The sequence below is a fragment of the Aquarana catesbeiana genome, linkage group LG04, assembly GCF_042186555.1.
Source record: "Aquarana catesbeiana isolate 2022-GZ linkage group LG04, ASM4218655v1, whole genome shotgun sequence".
Lineage (NCBI taxonomy): Eukaryota > Metazoa > Chordata > Amphibia > Anura > Ranidae > Aquarana > Aquarana catesbeiana.
Window position 1 is genome coordinate 575,360,696 of NC_133327.1, and position 20,465 is coordinate 575,381,160.

Below are 20,465 nucleotides of genomic sequence, written 5' to 3' on the forward strand. Positions count from 1 at the left end.
AGACCCTACACATCTGATTAGACAAAAGGCCTAGCCTGGATGGAGTTCACAAGACTGTCCATGTAATGTAAATGAAAGAGATAAGTCCATATATGTCTATATATATATAATATACACCATATACTGTATCTCACAAAAGTGAGTACACCCCTCACATTTTTGTAAATATTTTATTATATCTTTTCATGTGACAACACTAAAGAAATGACACTTTGCTACAATGTAAAGTAGTGAGTGTACAGCTTGTATAACTATGTAAATTTGCTGTCCTCTCAAAACAACTCAACACACAGCCATTAATGTTTAAACCGCCTGAAACAAAAGTAAGTACACCCCTAAGTGAAAATGTCCAAATTGGGCCCAAAGTTTCAATATTTAGTGTGGCCACCATTATTTTCCAACACTGCCTTAACCTTCTTGGGCATGGAGTTCACCAGAGCTTCACAGGTTGCCACTGGAGTCCTCTTCCACTCCTCCATGAAGACGTCACGGAGCTGGTGGATGTTAGAGACCTTGCGCTCCTCCACCTTCCGTTTGAGGATGCCCCACAGACGCTCAATAGTGTTTAGGACTGGAGACATGCTTGGCCAGTCCATCACCTTTACCCTCAGCTTCTTTAGCAGGGCAGTGGTCGTCTTGGAGGTGTCTTTGGGGTCGTTATCAGGTTGGAATACTGCCCTGTGGCCCAGTCTTCGAAGGGAGGGGATCATGCTCTGCTTCAGTATGTCACAGTACATGTTGGCATTCATGGTTCCCTCAGTGGACTGTAGCTTCCCAGTGCTGGGAGCACTCATGCAGCCCCAGACCATGACACTCCCACCACCATGCTCGACTGTAGGCAAGACACACTTGTCTTTGTTCTCCTCACCTGGTTGCCACGACACATGATTGACACCATCTGAACCAAATATGTTTAACTTGGTTTCATCAGACCACAGGACATGGTTCCAGTAATCCATGTCCTTTGTCTGCTTGTCTTCAGCAAACTGTTTGCGGGTTTACTTGTGCATCATCTTTAGAAGAGGCTTTCAACTGGGACAGCCATGCAGACCAATTTGATGCTGAGTGCGGCATATGGTCTGAGCACTGACAGGCTGACTCCCCCACACACCCCTTCAACCTTTGCAGCAATACTGGCAGCACTCATACGTCTATTTTCCAAAGACAACCTCTGGATATGATGCTGAGCACGTGCACTCAACTTCTTTGGTCGACCGTGGTGAGGCTTGTTTTGTTAAACCACAGTATGGTCTTGGCCACCATGCTGCAGCTCATTTTCAGGCTCTTGGCAATCTTCTTATAGCCTAGGCCAGTGATGGTGAACCTTGGCACCCCAGATGTGTTGGGACTACTATTCCCGTGATGCTCATGCACTCTGCAGTGTAGTTGAGCATCATGAGAAATGTAGTTCCAAAACATCTGGGGTGCCAAGGTGCCATCATTGGCCTAAGCCATCTTTATGTAGAGCAACAATTCTTTTTTTCAGATCCTCAGAGAGTTCTTTGCCATGAGGTGCCATGTTTAACTTCCAGTGACCAGTATGAGAGAGTGAGAGCGATAACACCAAATTTAACACACCTGCTCCCCATTCACACATGAGACCTTGTAACACTAATGAGTCACATGACACCGGGGAGGGAAAATGGCTAATTGGGCCCAATTTGGACATTTTCACTTAGGGGTGTACTCACTTGTGTTGTCAGCGGTTTAGACATTAATGGCTGTATGTTGAGTTATTTTGAGGGGACAGCAAATGTACACTATTATACAAGCTGTACACTCAATAATTTACATTGTAGCAAAGTGTCATTTCTTCAGTGTTGTCACATGAAAAGTTATAATAAAATATTTACAAAAATGTGAGGGGTGTACTCACTTTTGTGAGATACTGTATTTATATAGCATGATCACAAGAACAAAAATGTATATATTGCTGTTTATTTTTATGTTAAAACTTTTTTTCCACCTAGTTATCCTGCTTTCTTGATTTGAACAACAGAATACCTCCCCCACTCTTCTCAGTCATGTAACATAAGAGGGATGTGTTATGTAGTCCAGAGAAGCGATTTTGTACTTGGCCTGAAAAAGAAAATGAATGCAGTCACCGCATCTAAAGGCTGCCCAATTGCAATATATACATTTTTCTTTTTGGGTTTAAATACACTTTTAAGTGGAAACTTCCATTTTGATTTCTGTAGAACAGACAGATTAAATCATCTCTGCAGTGATCTCTGAGTAGGAGGCTGCTATATATAACTTGTTCACATGCAAAGCATCATGATTTATTCAGATTTCCTTATTTTTCTGCACTTTATATAAATAATTAGGACATAAAGGTTGCTAGATATTATCTGCAATGCCATAGCAAATTTGGTAAACGTAAAGGTATAAATCCTCCAACCATATAGTGTCACATCCCTCTCTCTTGTCACATTTTCCATTGTGAGCCTGAGCATCAGATGTGGGTGTCATTCGTCATATGAAACTACTCACGTGCATTACACCATTGTGAGCTGACACAAATGCCAGTTATACACAGTCCTTTTTTGAAGGGGACACTAGAATTTTACTCAGAAGTGGTCAGGGTGTGGGCTGTTATTTAATGGATGAGGTCTGGGAAATTATAAGAATTGCTGTGGACTTCAAGGGTTAGTCCACCTAAAATTGGTACTTTATGTCTTGTTTGCTGTCAGGCTTCTTTCATGTTTTGAATTTTCGCTACAAAAAATTGAAATTAATCTGCTATAGTTGAAAGAGTTCCAAGATCTGTACCAGTCCACCAAAGAGTTTAGGTGTTTCCTTCTATTGCGGCCTGTTCCAACACTTGTATTTTCCATAATAGTATACTATGTATAAATTAAAAATATCTAAGAAGGGGAATGAGTATATCATGTACTTGGCAGTCGAGTCTGAAATGAGGAAGGCCTCTCTTACACCTCTGATTCAGGGCCACGGGTAGGGTGAACTTGAGGCCAGGAGTGCAGAGTGCAGAGCAGGTGTCCATGCCAGGCAGGAGAAGTTGTCAGTAGTCATCAGTGAAACAGACGGGCTGGTAGACAGTTGGTGGGTGGCAACAGTGGGTAGGTTGAGGCATACACTGGTAGCAGACTGTAGAACAGCAGGATGGGAAGCAAGTACTGAAGACCACAAGAAGATTAACAGAGTCAGGCAGGCCAGGTCATACACTGGCAGGACAGATCAGGTACAGAGGAGCAGGCAAGAGCATAGTCAGGGTACAAGCCAGGTCAGGAAACAATCAGTGCAACAGAAGCATATGGAGCAGGCAGAAGCGGTGGTCAAGGACAAGCCGGGGTTGGTGTAGGCGGAGCTCAGAGAATAGTCAGACAAGCCAGGTCAGCAACTGGAATCAGGATCACAGGGTCACAAGATACAGGGGAGGCTGGAGACAAACTGATCCTGAGCACTGACACAGTTTAAATAGGCCATTTGGTTCCAACATCTGTCACAAGTACACGTGAGCATGCCGATGCGCACCAATGTGTGTGTGCATGCACATAAGCATTAGCCAAGTTCCTACATCAATGACTTTCCTGACATTGTATTTTCTTTATGGCTACAGCAGGTGTGCAGACCTAGGAACATACAGTAAGTGCAGTTAAGCTATGAGAGATAAAGTATGTTATCAGATGGTTGGAGGGAGGCTAGAACTTTATTAACCTTTTTTTTTGGCTATCAGTGTCCTCAATGGAGACTCTTGCGCTCTTCTTACTCTTCTTAACACAGTGACAATGCTGTTGCCAAGACAGTGGTAAAAAAATGGGTGTGTGGGTTCTATGTGTCCCATGGAGCTTAAAGTGGTGGAAAGCTTAACCAATGGGCTTGGTATCAAAAATTTTAGATAAATCTTCATTTCTCCTTCGTTCATTGATGGACACAGCGCCTCCTTAATCTTGACCATTGGGTTATATCCCCTCTGCAGGACTAGGACTAGGCAGAACATAAAACTTGGCTACACCCCATGGGCCGTCCTTAGTCAGTATATAACCCCCTCCCTGCTCTAGGTATTCAGTTTTTTTTTTCTGTCTAGTCAGGAGTAACGACCTAGCTCCTTGCTGGGATCTTTTTGGTCCTAGCAATTTTTTTTTTTTTTATTCCTTCCATGCTTCTCCTGGGAGATCTACAATCAACTGCTGGGCTGGGTGATGGGCTGGATAATCTAGATCCATTGGTCTCCCCAGTCCAGCCAGCAAACGTGTGCAGACTTCAGCTATGCGCTAGGTCAGCTGCGACATAGCTTCAACAGACAGAGGCTGGCCCGCGAGTTAAACGTCTCACAGGGTCACATACGACCAGGCTCTGGTCTGAGTTGCAGCGGTGCCTTGGCCGACAGCCCTCACTTTGGTGGCGAGAAGTTCTGTCTGGAGTGTCACCTGCACCATGGATCGGTAAGTACAGTTCCCCCTCTCCCCCCTTTGTGCGGTTGGGGGTGGACGCGGGTACCTTCCAAGGATGGTCGGACCTGCCTGCAGGATCTCTTCTCCCGCCCTAAAGTCCCTTAGTTGAGCTGGGCTTCTCCCCTCCCCCCACAGATTGGGGGAGTCCCAGGGCAGGCAGCAGAGACCTTGGGGAGTCTCCCCTCCCATTCCTCTTCTGTAGGCATCTTGAGCTGGTGTGTGTCCTGCCCTGGTGGTATGGGGGGGTTCAAGGGCAGAGGGAGACTCCTAGGTGCATGCCCTACTGTGTGTGCAGTGTGAGGTATTGTGCAGTTTGGGGGTCCCAGTGCAGAGAGCACAGTGGTGCAGAGTGCACAGCGGAGTCCCCTTAAGTGTTCACTCTGTGTGGTAGAGTACAGTACCTTTGGAGGGGGGGTCCCCTTGCAGAGGGTGCAGCGATGATGAGGGCACAGAGAGGATCCTGGCAGCATGCCTCAGCATATCAAACGGCCGGCAGCCATGTTTGGGAGGTCCGATGACATCGCGACTTCCATTTTCCCTTGGTTTGGCTGGCCACCGGCGGGCGGCCATGTTTGTGTAGCCAATGATGTCACAGCAGCCATTTTCCTTAGTCTAGTGAGACACTGGAGATGGCTGGAACATCGTGGAGATGCTGGGGCTCCTCCTCTTCCTGTCCTGGGATATATGAAGTAGATGGCGTCCATAGTGTTGCTGGGTCCAAATTGCAGTGCTCCTCCGGCTGGTAGGATTGAGTCTTTTTGGGGGTCCCTGTATATCTCTCTCTCTGGTGATAGGTACTCTGAGCATTGGGGGATCCTTTAGTGCCAAAAACCTTTTTGTACTGCTGGGTCTTCTTTTTCTCTATGGAGCCTCAGGGTCACCTCTCCCCCACTGACCCCCACATGGTTGCGCTGACGGCAGTCCTAAAGTCATTGGTATCCTGGGTAGAAGTAGCGTATAGGCAAAGACCCAGGAGGAAGCGTCCCCCGCCTTCTCCTTCTCAGTCTTTCTTATCTGATTCTGAGCCTGATGCTGCCGGGGACACGGCCCGCCCAGGGGAGCTTAATATCACGCCCCCTGACCCGTCCGATAGTGATCCTCCACTGTCACAGCAGCAAGTGAAAAAGCACTGGTGGACGCACTTCTTGCGGTGCGTGAGACTTTAAAAATGTAGGATGGGGCTGATGGGGCCACGGATGTGGCTGTGTCCTTCAGTACGCATAAATCACCTTGCACACCAGTGGTGTTTCCTTATCTGCCTTATTTTGATAGGTTTACCTATAAGGTATGTGATCAACCAAAGTCACCTTTTGTGATCCCCAAACGTTTCTCAGTATACTACCCCTTTTGAGGAATTACTTTTAAAAAAAGTGGACTACCCCACCAGTGGTGGACCCTCCTGTCTCCAGGTTGAATAAAGCAACCATAATCCCAGTAGAGGAATCCCTGCCCTTTAAGGACCCGGCTGACAGGAAAGCGGAGGCTGTGGCATGCAGCATGTTTACTGTGGCTGGTTCGGCAATGCGACCTGTCCTGGCCTCGGCCCTGGTGTCTCAGACTTTAACCGAATGGGCCAAGATTTGCACCAAGGTCTGGGGAATGAATGGTTCCTGCTGCTTATGTTGATCTGGTGGATCAGTTGGTCCGAGGGCTGCAGTTTTTATATGTGATGCATCTTTGGATGTGACTCCCCTGCTGTCCAAACTTTCAGTTTCAGCGGTAGTTATTATACGCGTGCAGTGGCTTAAGAACTGGTCTGCAGACCAAGCCTTTAAGAAAGCTTTTCTAGTCCCGCAGACAAGACCCCTTCAGCATGAAGGTTTGCCCTCACTCATAATTGGGGTGGGGGACATCTTCGCTGGTTTCCAGCTTCGTGGATCTCCTTTGTGAACATCCAGAATACAGTGGATACAAAAAATCTACACACCCCTGTTAAAATATCAGGTTTCTGTGCTGTAAAAAAATGAGACAAAGATAAATCATTTCAGCTTTTTCCACCTTTAATGTGACCTATAAACTGTACAAATCAATTGAAAAACAAACTGAAATCTTTTAGGAAGGGGAAGTAAAAATAAAAAACTAAAATAATGTGGTTGCATAAGTGTGCACACCCTCTTATAAAAGCTTATACCTGGGAATGTAGCTGTGTTCCATAATTAAGCAATCACATTCAAACTCATGTTAAATAGGAGTCAGTACACACCTGCCATCATTTAAAGTGCTTCTTATTAACCCTAAAGTTCATCAGTTCTAGTAGGTCTTTCCTGATATTTTCTTAGTCACTTCCTACAGCAAAAGCCATGGTCCGCAAAGAGCTTCCAAAGCATCAGAGGGATCTCGTTGTTAAAAGGTATTGGTCAGGAGACGGGTACAAAAGAATTCCCAAGGCATTAGATTTACCATGGAACATAGTGAAAGAAAGTCATTATCAAGTGGAGAAAATATGGCACAACAGTGACATTACCAAGAACTGGACGTCCTGCCAAAATTAATGAAAAGACGAGAAGAAAACTGGTCAGGGAGGCTGCCAAGAGGCCTACAGCAACATTAAAGGAGCTGCAGGAATATCTGTCAAGTACTGGCTGTGTGGTACATGTGACAACAATCTCCCGTATTCTTCATAAGTCTGGGCTATGGAGTAGAGTGGCAAGACGGAAGCCTTTTTTTACGAAGAAAAACATTCAAGCCCGGCTAAATTTTTCAATAACACATCTGAAGTATCCCAAAAACATGTGGGAAAATGTGTTATGGTCTGTTGAAACCAAGGTTGAACTTTTTGGCCATAATTCCAAAACATGTTTGGCATAAAAACAACACTGTACATCACCAAAAGAACACCATACTCACCGCGAAGAATGGTGGTGGCAGCATAATACTTTTGGGCCGTTTTTCTTCAGCTGGAACAAGGGCCTTAGTCAAGGTAGAGAGAATTATGAACAATTCCAAATACAGTCAATATTGGCACAAAACCTTCAGGCTTCTGCTAGAAAGCTGAACACGAAGAGGAACTTCATCTTTCAGCATTACAATGACCCATACATCCAAATAAACAAAGGAATGGCTTCACCAGAGGATGATTCAAGTTTTGGAATGGCCCAGACCTGAATCCGATTGAAAATTGGTGGGGTGATCTGAAGAGTTCTGTGCACAGGGGATGCCCTCGCAATCTGACAGATTTGGAGTGTTTTTGCAAAGAAGAGTGGGCAAATGGAAAAAGTTCTGAAATGATTTATCTTTGTTTTTTTACATCACAGAAACCTGAAATTTTAACAGGGGTGTGTAGATTTTTTATATCCACTGTAGTTCCTGAAAAGGTTCAGGTGATGTCCGAACTACCCAAAGTCTCCTCTATCCTCATCCAGGAAATTGAATTACCTGGGTCGGATTCTGGATTTAATACTGACCAAGGTCCTCTTCTTTTCTCCTCAAACTTCTGCTCCTTCAGCAGGTTTAGTTCAACAGGAAATTACTGAGACCCTTGGCAATCTCACGGGTTCCTCTGGTAGACGCTGCAGTCATCCTAGTGCCACTGCAGGGCCAACACCTTCCTCTTCTGCGTGCGTGCGAAGGACCGAGGGCAAAAGTCTTCTGGTCATTCTGGTGGCTGGGAGCTACCTCTCAGAGAGGACCAGTTGTTCCAAGGGCTGATTTACCATCCTGCTTTACAGTTGCTGATTTTAATGGTCTAGCCATTGAAAGCCAGGTACTGAGAGATAGAGCTTTGTCAGGATCAGTGATCCCTACTACGTTGAAGGTGAGGAAGTCGACTTCTAGTAAGATATACCATTGTACGTGGAAAGCATACATTTCTTGGTGTGAGTCGAATGGCGCTCATCCTCGCTCCTGTTCTATAGGTCGGATGTTGGCCTTCCTGCAACGGGGCGTTGAGCAGAGGTTGGCCTTGAGTACCATCAAGGGCCAGGTGCCTGCCTTAGCAATCTTCTTTCAGTGACCCCTAGCTACTCACTCTTTGGTTCATACCTCCATTCAAGGAGTCCGGCATGTGACTCCGCCTGTACGGTCTCTTTAGCCGCCATGGGATTTAAACTTAGTACTATCGGTTCTCCAGAAACCTCCATTTGAGAATATTCGGGAGATTCCCTTACCTACGTTGCCCCAGAAGGTGGCATTCTTGGTGGCTATTACATCTGCCCATAGGGTGTCGGAGTTGGCAGCATTATCCTGTCGCACTCCCTATTTGGTGGCCCACAGAGACAAGGTGGTTCTTCGTCCCTGTTCATTCTTCTTACCTAAAGTGGTCGCGGACTTCCATTTGAATGAGGACATTGTGTTGACTTCCTTGTGTCCCAAGCTGGCTCATCCGGAGGAATTTGCTTTGCATACCTTGGATGTGGTTCATGCGATTCGGGTGTATCTGGCAGCCACGGAATCCTTTTCGTAGGTCAGACTCGCTTTTTGGGGTTACACAAGGACCAAGGAAAGGGCTGGCCGCTTCTTCGGCTACCATCTCCAGATAGATCAGACAGACAGTGACTCAGGACTATTCATTTAAAGTTGGGTTCCTCCTTTCCCAGTCATGGCGCATTCTACTCAGACGCTTAGTACTTCTTGGGCCTTCTGTCATCAAGCGTCAGTATCACAGGTTTGCAAGGCAGTCACTTGGTCGTCGGTGCATACCTTCACTAAATTCAATAAAGTCGATATTTTGGCATCTGCGGATGCATAATTTGGCAGCAAGGTTTTGCAGGCTGCTGTTTAACCACTTCCATACAGGGCATTTTCACCCCCTTCCTGCCCAAGCCAATTTTCAGCTTTCAGCGCTGTCGCACTTTGAATAACAATTGCCCAGTCATACAACACTGTACCCAAATGAAATTTTATCTTTTTTTCCTTACTAATAGAGCTTTTTTTGGTGGTATTTGATCGCCTCTGCGGTTTTTATTTCTTGCGCTATAAACAAAACAAAAGTGACAAGTTGTTTTTGTTAAAACAAATTTTTTCCTCAGTTTAGGCCGATACTTATTCTTTTACATATTTTTGGTAAAAAATATTGCAATAAGCATACATTTATTGGTTTGCGCAAAAGTTATAGCGTCTACAAAATAAGGGGATAGATTTATAGCATTTTTATTTATTTTTTTTTTTACTAGTAATGGCTGCGATCTGCGATTTTTATCATGACTGCGATATTGCGGCAGACACATCGGAAACTTTTGACACATTTTTGGGCCATTCACATTTATACAGCGATCCGTGCTATAAAAATGCATCGTTTACTGTATAAATGTGACTTGCAATGAAGGGGTTAACCAGGAGGGGGCGCTGCAGGGGTTAATTATGTTCCTAGGGAGTGATTGTAACTGTAGGGGGAGGGGACTCACAAGGGGAGGAGACCGATCGGTGTTCCTCTGTACAAGGAACACACCATCGGTCTCCTCCCACCTGACAGGACGTGGATCTGTGTGTTTACACACACAGATCCACGGTCCTGCTCAGTTACCGGGCAATCGCGGGTGCCTGGCAGACATCGCGGCCGCCGGGCACACGCACCGGGACCCGAGTGACACGGCGGGCGCGGGCGCCGCTCGCGGCGGGCACGCACACCCTGGGGGGCCTGGAAGGCCGTCATGTCATATGACGGCGGCCCAGGATAACAGCTGCACCGTCCCGCCGTCATATGACGGTGGGCGGGCAGCAAGTGGTTAAAGAGGGGAGTTCCCTCTTGAGGGGTGTTTTTTTTCTTCAAATTTATTTTTTTGTCAGATGGGGCTTCTGTGACCCGGTTAAGGCTTCTGTGTCCTGGTTAGGGCTCTTGTGTTTAACCTTGGGTTATTTTCCCTACCCCTCATTTTTCGTTGGCACTGCTTTTGGACGTCCCAATGGTCGAGATTAAGGAGGCAGTGTGTCCGTCGATGAACAAAGGAGAAAATGGGATTTTTGTACTCGCAGTAAAATCCATTTCTCAGAGTTCATCGACGGACACAGCACCCACCTCTCTATGGAGTTTTTGATACTTCTATTACTGCTTGCTACTAAACTGAATACCTAGAGCAGGGAGGGGGTTATATACTGACTGAGGATGGCCCATGGGGCGTAGCCAAGTTTTATGTTCTGCCTAGTCCTACTCCTGCAGAGGTGATACAACCTAACAGTCGAGATTAAGGAGGTGCTGCGTCTGTCGGTGAACTTGAAGAAATTGATTTTACGGTACAAAAATCCCATTTTTTCTCTACTCCTTCCCAAACAAAAAAAAGTGGCCCAAACTAGTGTGTTAATGTGTTAAATGGCTCTGGCTTAGTGTGTTAAATGGCTTTGGCAAAGTTGTGAATGTAAAAAAAATTCAAGCTCTTGCAATGAATCCAATCAAACTGTCTGCTAGCGTGCCTCCCTGGTGAGTCGGTACTTTGTATCTTGACAATGACTGAGCATGCTGAACTTTTTGAGCTGGCTGTATGTCATGTCTTCCTTTTTAATGCAATTTCAATAAAATAATCATTTTATGCTGAAAGTGCTGCCACGCTTTTCTTCATTATTCTGCATCTTTTGGCTCTGGACCAAGCCTGGCACCTGGCTTGCTTTATAGCAGTGGAGACCTGATGATTTGCCTGGAGCGGTACAATCCCTTTGTTTCACTAGCGAGTCGGTACTATGTATCTTGGCTTCAAGAAGACCTATCATGATTTTCCATGCATTTTCATTGTGTACACACAGGAAGTTGTTACTGGTGACACTACTGGACAATTCTTTTGTCAATGAAGTCTAGGCTGAAAGAAAGCCTTCACAGCTTGACTAGCTTCACAGGTTGCAAGCCTGCATTGAAAAGTATGGAGACCACCATTGTTAACACATTCACTAAAAATACCCATTTCCAGCCTTTCATTCTAATCCAAAAATCTTTAGTATTTTCTAAGCAGGTTTTTATGCCTCTCTATTCCCCCAAAAGGCTTAACAACTTCCACTTTTTGTCCACACCACAGGCAGCACCAAAGTCAAAATCTCAGGTAAAGGTTGCAGCAAAAACCTTACTGCAACACAGGCTTGAGCACTACATTCATACTGAAGCACATTAATATGAATTGACTAGGTTGAGTAGGTGCATTGCACGGTTTCATAGATGCAGCATTATATAGGCATATAAAGGTGGACCTAGGTGTATGATGATTAGCATCATTTAAAGTAGGTTAGCATAGTGCCATGTAGGTCCTGCCCTGAGAGTCTTCCTTGTCATGGAGGCAGACTTGGACTGCTTTCACACTGAGACGCCTTACAGGCGCTACATCGCTAAAATAGCGCCTGCATAGCGCCTGTAAAAAGCCTCTCCTGTCTCTCCAGTGTGAAAGCCCGAGTGCTTTCACACTGGAGCAGTGCGCTTGCAGGATGGTAAAAAAATGGCCTGCAAGCAGCATCTGTGCAGTGCTGTAGGAGCGGTGTATACATTGCTCCTAAAGCGCCCCTGCCCATTGAAATCAATGGGGCAGCGCCGGCAAAGCGCCACTGCGGGTGGTTTTAACCCTTTTTTGGCTGCTAGCGGGGGGTTAAAGCGCCCCGCTATCGGTCAAATAGCACTGGTAAAATGACGGTATAGCGGCGCTTTACCTCTAATGCCGCCGATGTCTCGGTGTGAAAGCACCCTTATAGTCTGTTGCCCAAACCTAACTTTTGGAGAATCTGTTGTAAAGATTCTTACCTGGAGATTCTACATTTAACAAACACTTCCTGTTACAGGATAACAATGCTAAACCGCTACCTAGCAAAAAAGCAGCAGCATTCCTGTCCTGAGCCCTATTTAATTTGGCAATTGGGCTGCCTATTAGGTCTATCAGATAGACAAACCAATGACCAACTAAAGGAGTTGGCATGACAGGCTGACAACACTGGTAAAAATTGTGAGGCAGTGGCTTAGTGTTGTCTGCCTGCAATGGGAAGTACTGTATATAGTGAGCCACGATGCCAGACATACTAAAATCTAGATTTAGAGTTTACATACACTTTAGGCAACACAGTTAGGCCACCTCCTTGCCTTCAGCGTGAGACTGGATAGTGAAGGAGATGCAGCAGACTGTTATCCTTCTGTTCTCTACTCCTGTCAGCATGTTCCTTGTCAGGACTTGAGAACTGTGGCACACCTCCTTTGCTTCTAGTGTTACCCCTCCCTCTCCATATCGTACTGTATAAGGAAATACAAGAGGCTGATACCAAGTCATATTTAGATGCTTACAACTTGTCTGAAGTTCATCTTTAAAGGAAACCTGAGGGGAAGAAATTAAGTTTGCTTTCCTGGCTTGAAAATTATAGTTGTTTAGCTATTGTGTTGATCCAAATGCTTCCACTGTGAGAGAGTGACCTAGAACAAGTATGCAGACTAATAGTTTTGACTTTACTCCAATTGATTTCGGTATGCTTTTTCTAGGTCAGTGACAGTGTCTCAGAAAGTATTAAGGCCAGAGTAAGCCAGTTAACTAGTATTTTTAGAGGTTAAGCTCTGGAATCCCCTTCATTTACTCAGCGTGTTGCAATAATCAAAAATGGGAGCAGTTTATTCTTCAGATTAATTTATTGGTGTACTAAAAAAGTAATGTATGACAATTCATCATTAATACAATAATAACCAAATTAAAACAAACACAAACTAAAATATATGAAAGCATCTTGTTCTCAAAAAATGAGAAACATATAACCGACCGTTGCTATTAATATACAATATGAATGTGACACAGAAACAGAGCTGAGAACTTTATCAGAATGAACAAAATCATAAATAATTGTCAATGGTATCTATATGAAAACACAAGAGACCTGAGCAGAAGTCTGGGTTTTCTTTACACGAAATATGCTTAACAATTATCATCCATGGCCTTTAAAGACTTCCGTGAAAGCACAATGGCTGAATGAATAAATGCTAAGTCCAAGACCTAGTTGTGGCCCTTAGAATATATGGCAATGGGGTGTGTTGTGTGGCCTATAAAAGACCACATATGTTGGCAGCTCAACTTGGACAGATTGGGGTGGAGACTTTCTCAGGGTTTATTTATATTAGAATGGAACTGATGCTTTTCTACCAAAGACCTGATGTAGCTCAGATCAATGCAAGTTATCCTGGGTTCATGTCATGAAATTAAAGGTAACCTTTCACAATGAAAATATTGAAACTCCACAGTTCTGATTTAAAGTCAAAATCTAAACCCAAGAACCAAAACATTAATGACTGCAGTGTGCCTACTCTGATCTGTGTTAACTGGCTTTTGTTCACTTCAAGACGGTTTCCCATACAAGTCTATGTGAATGCAAAACCCACTTGAAGCAGGTCGCATGCAGGTCAGGAAGAAGTAAACTGTAGGTCGAATGTACTGGTCAACGAATTCTGAATGATCTCAAAAGCTATTCAAACTTTTGTCAAACTGATGCCATTGACTCGGGCCATGATACTGTTGGAACAATCATTTTTGATGGAGTGCTAAAGCACCAGCAATCTAAGCAAGCATGAGATGCACTAACCCACCTGCCTGCACTGTAGACATATAACAGTAAGATCCCTTTCACACTAGTAGACCGATCGGGTCCGCCTGTCAGTTTTTCAGACCCGATCAGACCCTCCAGTCTCTTCTATGGAGCAGCAGGTGTCAACAGAAATGTATCCATTGACACTTGCCGACATGTGATCCGATCTGCTAAAAACAGATGGATGGGGGTCCATTCCCCATCCATCTGGTAGATTGGATTGGATGGCAATCCATTTACATCTGACCACCCATAGAGGAGAGCAGGCAGTATCTGTGTCCGCTCTGCATAAGCAGCGCAGGCACTGAGCAGCCATCCACTTGCTCAGACAGATTCCCCGCTGAGCAGGTGGACTCCAAGGGAACCTATCCCATGTGGAAGAGTCCAAGAGGCTGTTATTTTCTTTTAATCCTTGCTAATTATATGCCAACCACTGTAGTCTCCTGTCTGTTCACATATGCCTTCACATGTACTGGTGTAAGGACTACTGGGCTCTCTTCTGCCTACCAAATGCTGCCATTTTAACCAAACAGCTACAGTGTAAAAATGTAGAGATGGAAAACAAAGGAAAATCTAGTTATCTCAAAAAACAAAAAAAAAACACAATAATGAACACATATCCAAGTCTAACACATTTACATTCATTACCATTAAAGAAGAATCATAAACCAAAATCAAGAGACAATTAACGGACATCAACAATTTTTCTGTCACTTAGAGCTGACATGACTGTTGTACAGTAGACAATTTAGATGACAAATGAGTAGTTAGACCCCAATAGCATCGCTAATAAAATTTTGTGTATAACTATATCTGATCCATTTTAATTGGGATGTTACAACAAGTCTTCCCTATCTAATATAAAGAAAAGGAATTTGAACACAGGTCACTTTATAGAAACTTTTCCAGTTTGGAAAGCATTACATGTAAGACCCCATTTATCAGGGACACTGGCAATACATGCATATTGCTTAGCAAGTATAATGTAATCCACTCAGTGGTACAACAAGAGAATTCACTTGAAACAGCAAATGTTACTTTCCATGCTAAAGTATAAATATATTACAGAATCCGATGCAATAACAGTTCACAACAGTACATTCCAATCATGGCAGACGTAGTTTTGGTTATATGATATAAAAGAAGGTAACAAGCTCCATGGGACAATTTACCAAAATTGCTATTTTAGTTATGAATTGATACTGGTGAAGGAATTGTCCTCTGGGTTTTAATAACTCTTCTGTACTCCAGCAGCCAGATCTTCCTGATCCCCAGCTCCACCTCACTTGTCCTGATGCTTTTTCTGTCTTATAAAATAAGGGAACGTAGTACCCTACTGCTTTGACCTTGGTAGGTGGGTGGAGATGAGAACTCTTTTCAAGAAATCTCTCGAATTATAGCTCCCAAGGTATACATTGAAAAAGTGAGCATAGTACCCTACTGCAATGATCTTGGTAGGTTGATGGAGATTTCAGAAATCTTTCCGCTATAGTTCCCAAGGTGTATATAGAGAACACGAGCATGATACCTTACTGCAATGATCTTGGTAGGTTGATGGAGATTTCAGAAATCTTTCCACTATAGTTCCCAAGGTATATATAGAAAAAATTAGCATGGTACCCTACTGCAATGATCTTGGTAGGTTGATGGAGATTTCAGAAATCTCTCCACTATAGTTCCCAAGGTGTACAGTATATAGAAAACATGAGAATGGTACCCTATTGCAATGATCTTGGTAGGTTGGTGGAGATGGAAACTCATTTTCAGAAATCTCACCACTATAGATCCCAAGCGACATATACAGTATGTATTAGGCTTAAAAGCAATAAATACATTAGCAAGAGTTTAGAAGCTTGTTTTATCTCACCAAATCTCTAAAACTATATTAGTGTTTCAAAGTTGAAACCATTTCAGAAACATGGACTCAACATTCAAAAGTAAGTTAAATCAGTTAGACAGGTTGAACAACAAATTCAGGATCTTTTTTTTGAATGACTAAACACTATAGAATACTTCCTGAAACCTCATTCTACACACACCAGGCACTGCTATTGCAGGGGTACAAGTAAACTACCATCAAGAGCTTACTGCTGGCTTCCTGTTCCCTAATGCAGGTATAATGTCCCTGATCTACCTCTGCCTGACAATTTTTTCCCACAATATCCTTAATATTTCCAAGTTTAGACTATGGAGTTTATTTACTAAAACTGGAGAGTGCATAATCTTGTACAGTTGTGCATGGTAGGCAATCAGCTTCTAACCTCAGCTTGTTCAATTAAGCTTTGCCATAAAAAACTGGAAGCCGATTGGTTTCTGTGCAGAGCTGCACCAGATTTTGAACTCTCTAGATTTAGTAAATCAACCTCTTTGTTTAAATTCTTGTTGAAATGTCTCTGATCACAGGTATAACAGCTTCTAATCATACAGACATGCAAAGTGCTACTGACAGTGAACTGTACTCTTCTTTTCTCCCCTGCCACTCTTTTCAGTCCCCAGAAGTAGGGAAAGGCAGCTTTTTATAAGCTCCGATTTGCTCCAGCCAGTGGTGTGGACTTTTCCTGTCCCCTTGTCACAGCCCTAGGCCACATGCTCCTCCATACCTGGCAATACTGGGCATTTTCTTTGCTCCCATTGGCTTAAAGGGCAAACTGCAGGTTGGCTTTAAAACCAATACCAGTGCACTATGCACAGTCACTGCTAAGTGCTATCCGGTCAACTGTGCCAATGTTATACCCAGATGGTGTGCTTTAGATATGACTGCAGTCTCTTGTCACATGATTCGGTGCTCTCCAATATAAAAGCCACAAAAAGGTCCATGAGAGCACTTATGTTCAGGTATAACTTTGGTGGCTGTGTATTGGCTTAGCATGAACTAGTGAATACCAGTATCCATAATCAAGAATTGTGATGTTTTATTGAAAAAAGTCATTCATTAGTATTAGTAACATTAGTATGCCTTCATGGCTTAGAACTGCTTACCTCCACATGCTGTCTCCACAGGGAGACCTGTCACAGCCTTGACGGTTGTTCCTTCCCCAGCACCGTGCATGACATCTCCACAGATTGGCTCTCCATCAGCCCCTGGATGTCCCTGCCCAGTCCAGCTGTCAGATATCAAGGCTGGAGTTTGCTATTGCTGAGACACATCCCGGATCTCTTCATACTGTGGACAAGTAAGCAGTTCTAAGCCAGGAAGGTTGACACTATTGTTTGCAAGCCTTTTAACTTATGGTTATGACTTTTTTCAATAAAACATCACAATTCTTGATTATGGATACTGGTATTCACTAGTTCATACTAAGCCAATATACAGCCACCAAAGATATACCTGGACCTAAGCGCTCTCGTGGAACTTTTTGCTGCTTTTTCAGTTCTTCTCCCCAGGGGTATGTCCTAGCAGCTAAGGTCCACAGGACTGTTACTTTTGTTTTTTCAGTAATTTTTGTCCCTTTCAGCAGGCGCCTGATCTTTTTTGCGGCTAATCTGTGCTCTCCAATATACCTCTCCTGCTTGAGGATTTTATTCACACTGATATTACCCTGTATTGCAACCAAAGCTTTGCTTTCATATAGAGCATGTATTCATATATACTGTACATTGCAGCATCCAACAAGCTGCATTATTTGGATATGCTGCCCTGCGTGTCCTGTTCAAGTCAAAATATAAATGAATGATTGCAGGTGCCAATGAAGAGCACAGTTCTGTATGCATTATGGTGTGAGTGTATCCTCAACATATAAAGGTGAGAAGCAATACAGAAAAGGTGTTAATACGTTAATCACACTAGCCTGTTCTTGGGTTTGAGGACAGTTAAGAGATCATTGATTTAGTTAACAGGGAAGCTATGTAAATTTCAGCATGAAGATTGGAGTCACTCCACTGGTAGGCTGTGCTCTTTCCGTCCAAATAGAATTAGTTCTGGAGGGAACCCTAATGTTTATCCCAGATATGTACCTAGCTGTTAGACAATGCATGTGGGTGTACTGGGCAGAGAAGGGGCACATCGATGAGGCACAGAGCATAACCACCTGCCTTTGAAGTCCATTCCATGGATTGTTTCTATTCCATCCACTTTCAGCTAAATATCAAGTAAATATTAAACGCACAAATAGGGATTTTGTTCCAATCCCTTACACTAAATATCTAATTTTTTTAATGTGTGAGGTGCCCTCCAAACTGAACTACAAAAACTGTCCACTCTATAAAGGTTGTCATTCACAGCACATTGTATAGGGGATGTACAAGGCTTTGGCCCTTTCGGATGGGATGGACTCTGTCATCTCTCCACTGATCCCCGCTGAGCAGGCAGATGACAGGTCTGTGTACGCTCCGCTATGCAGAACAGACACGGACACAGCCCGCTGTTCTTTATGGGGTGGTTAGATGGAAATGGACTGCCTGTCTGTTTCCAATCGACTGTCATCCGATCCGCCTGATAGATGGGGAACAGATCCCCATCTGTCTGTTTTTAGCAGCCTGGATCGGATCTGATGTCCGCTGATATTCACCGCTCCATAGAGAACAATGGGTGGTCTGATCTGGTCTGCCTGAAAAACAGACATGCATACCTGAGACAAAAGAGAAAAAAACAACACTATGTACGACTACGCATACAGACAAGATGGCAGTCGGTCCTTATGAAAGGGTCCAAACAATCTTCATTGTCTATCACATGACAGGGACAAATTCTGTAAATTAATTTATAGCGATACCTCTGCATGCACAGTGGAGGACAATTGGGAAATTTGAAAAATAGCCAATAAAAGATCCTTTCCATGCTGGTGTTCTGATGTTATCTGCTGCTGCACCAACACTTTGTTCAGTTATCACGCACACATATAAGAATTGCAGATATTGATTGAGTTTCATTCCAAGTGCATGAGTATACTCCTAACCTCAGTAATCTAAGCCCATCTTCAACAAAAGTTGTTTACAAGTGATAATTCATACAGCTCATTTAGCCAAGACCTAGATACAATGACACAGTCATTACATTTATTATATTTGCACACTGGCAAATAATATAAAAGGCTCTGAGAAAATGTGTATAAACGTGGCACAAGCAATAAGTATAAGAATTTTGAAAATAAAATATAGGCAGGAAAAACAATAGAAAAAGCTATTAATTGCTGAATATTGCAGCAACTATCTGGGTTACTCTGTCATTCCCTGTATTTACAATGGATTTTACAATAAAAAACAGTTTGGTGTCCTCCTTCAGAGTAAGTGTGATATCATATCATTACAATGCAGTAGAGACAAGAAAAGTCTTATAGAGCTGTGAAGAACTTGTAGTTCTTTAACAACTGGATATAGGATGCTGAAAGCTCCGGTACATGCCACCATTGACAATAAGGCATGTTGATCCTCATTTACCCACATGACCTTATTGTGCTATGCCTCCTGGAGAAACAGGATTTTCTTCTCTCTATGACCACAGCACACATCATTTGTACTGCCCTGCATATTCTTTCCTGCAGTGAAATCCATGTTTTAATTCAGAAAAAGAACCTAATGTAGGAAACGTGGGTATTTATCTAATTTGAATACAGAGAATAGAACTGCTACACAGTAAAGATACAGGGATATGGAGGGAGACATATGACATAGACTATATCTGCCAAATAATCAATAAAAAAATGGCACCCTTTAAATTGTCATTTTAAAATTTTTAAGAAAAGAAATAAAAACAATCCCGATCTAAGAAAAAGGAGGAGCTTTGCGTGCATGGGCAAACTAGGAAGCCCGTATGGGAGAAATAGCCAATCTAGCAAATTTTTCCCTGAATCCACAGTTTCCTGAACAATGGCAGTTCAACTTTGCATCGAACAAGTGCATTATTGATGGATGACCATTCAATTTAATGGTACTATGGATTTGACATGCTTTGTTGTAGATTCTCAAAAAAGCTTTCAAGTTCAGAATCAACGCTTATACACATGGTTTCCATAAGATCAGAACCTTGCTGATTCACCATATTGTCATGTGACGTGCTCTGACTTGTTGAATCAAAATAATTTGTTTGAGGTAAACTGGTCACAGTCATCCCTGGCAACAATTCATTGGTTCTACTTGGTGCCATGTGACCGCCATCTCTTCTAATTATATCTTTGAAGGAAAGAGCATACGAGTTACTTCCAAAAGATGCAGAAGGATAACTGGGTTGGGAGACATCCTGAATACACACGGAATCTGTAGAAGGAGTATTAAACCTGTGTTGATTTAGGGAACTGTTTGTTTGCAGCATGGTATTATACTCCACATGGCTGGTGGAAACTTGCTGAAGTTTTCCTACATGGCCACCCTTCTGTGCTTGGAGAAATGTGGTTGTTGGCATGGTGTTGTAGGAGAAATCCTGAAAATTGTTTGAGATTGATGGTTGGCCTTCCGTCACTGACCAAAAGGTAGGATAATTAGCTGACGCACCTATTTGTATAGGCTGGGTTCTGGTTTCTGTTGATGGAGGCATGGCGAAAGGAAACAGAGAGGCACTTTTCTGTGTCATGGGCTCTACTGAAGGTTGTGCACAACTTTGAACATTAAAGAAAGGTTCTGTAAGATAAAAAGGAGAGTCTCTTCTAATATTCATAG

At 43.3% G+C, this 20,465-nt stretch overlaps 1 protein-coding gene across 1 annotated transcript in view; it reads right to left on the reverse strand.

Annotated features, from left to right (window-relative positions):
* Positions 1 to 12,908: 12,908 nt before the first annotated feature.
* The window catches only part of REL (REL proto-oncogene, NF-kB subunit), a 79,788-nt gene continuing 72,231 nt past the window's right edge, over positions 12,909 to 20,465 (reverse strand). The window contains exon 11 of the mRNA XM_073628103.1: positions 12,909 to 20,426. Within this exon, the coding sequence (XP_073484204.1) occupies positions 19,744 to 20,426 (683 nt within the window). The 3' untranslated portion in view covers positions 12,909 to 19,743. The remainder of the gene's footprint in view (positions 20,427 to 20,465) is intronic.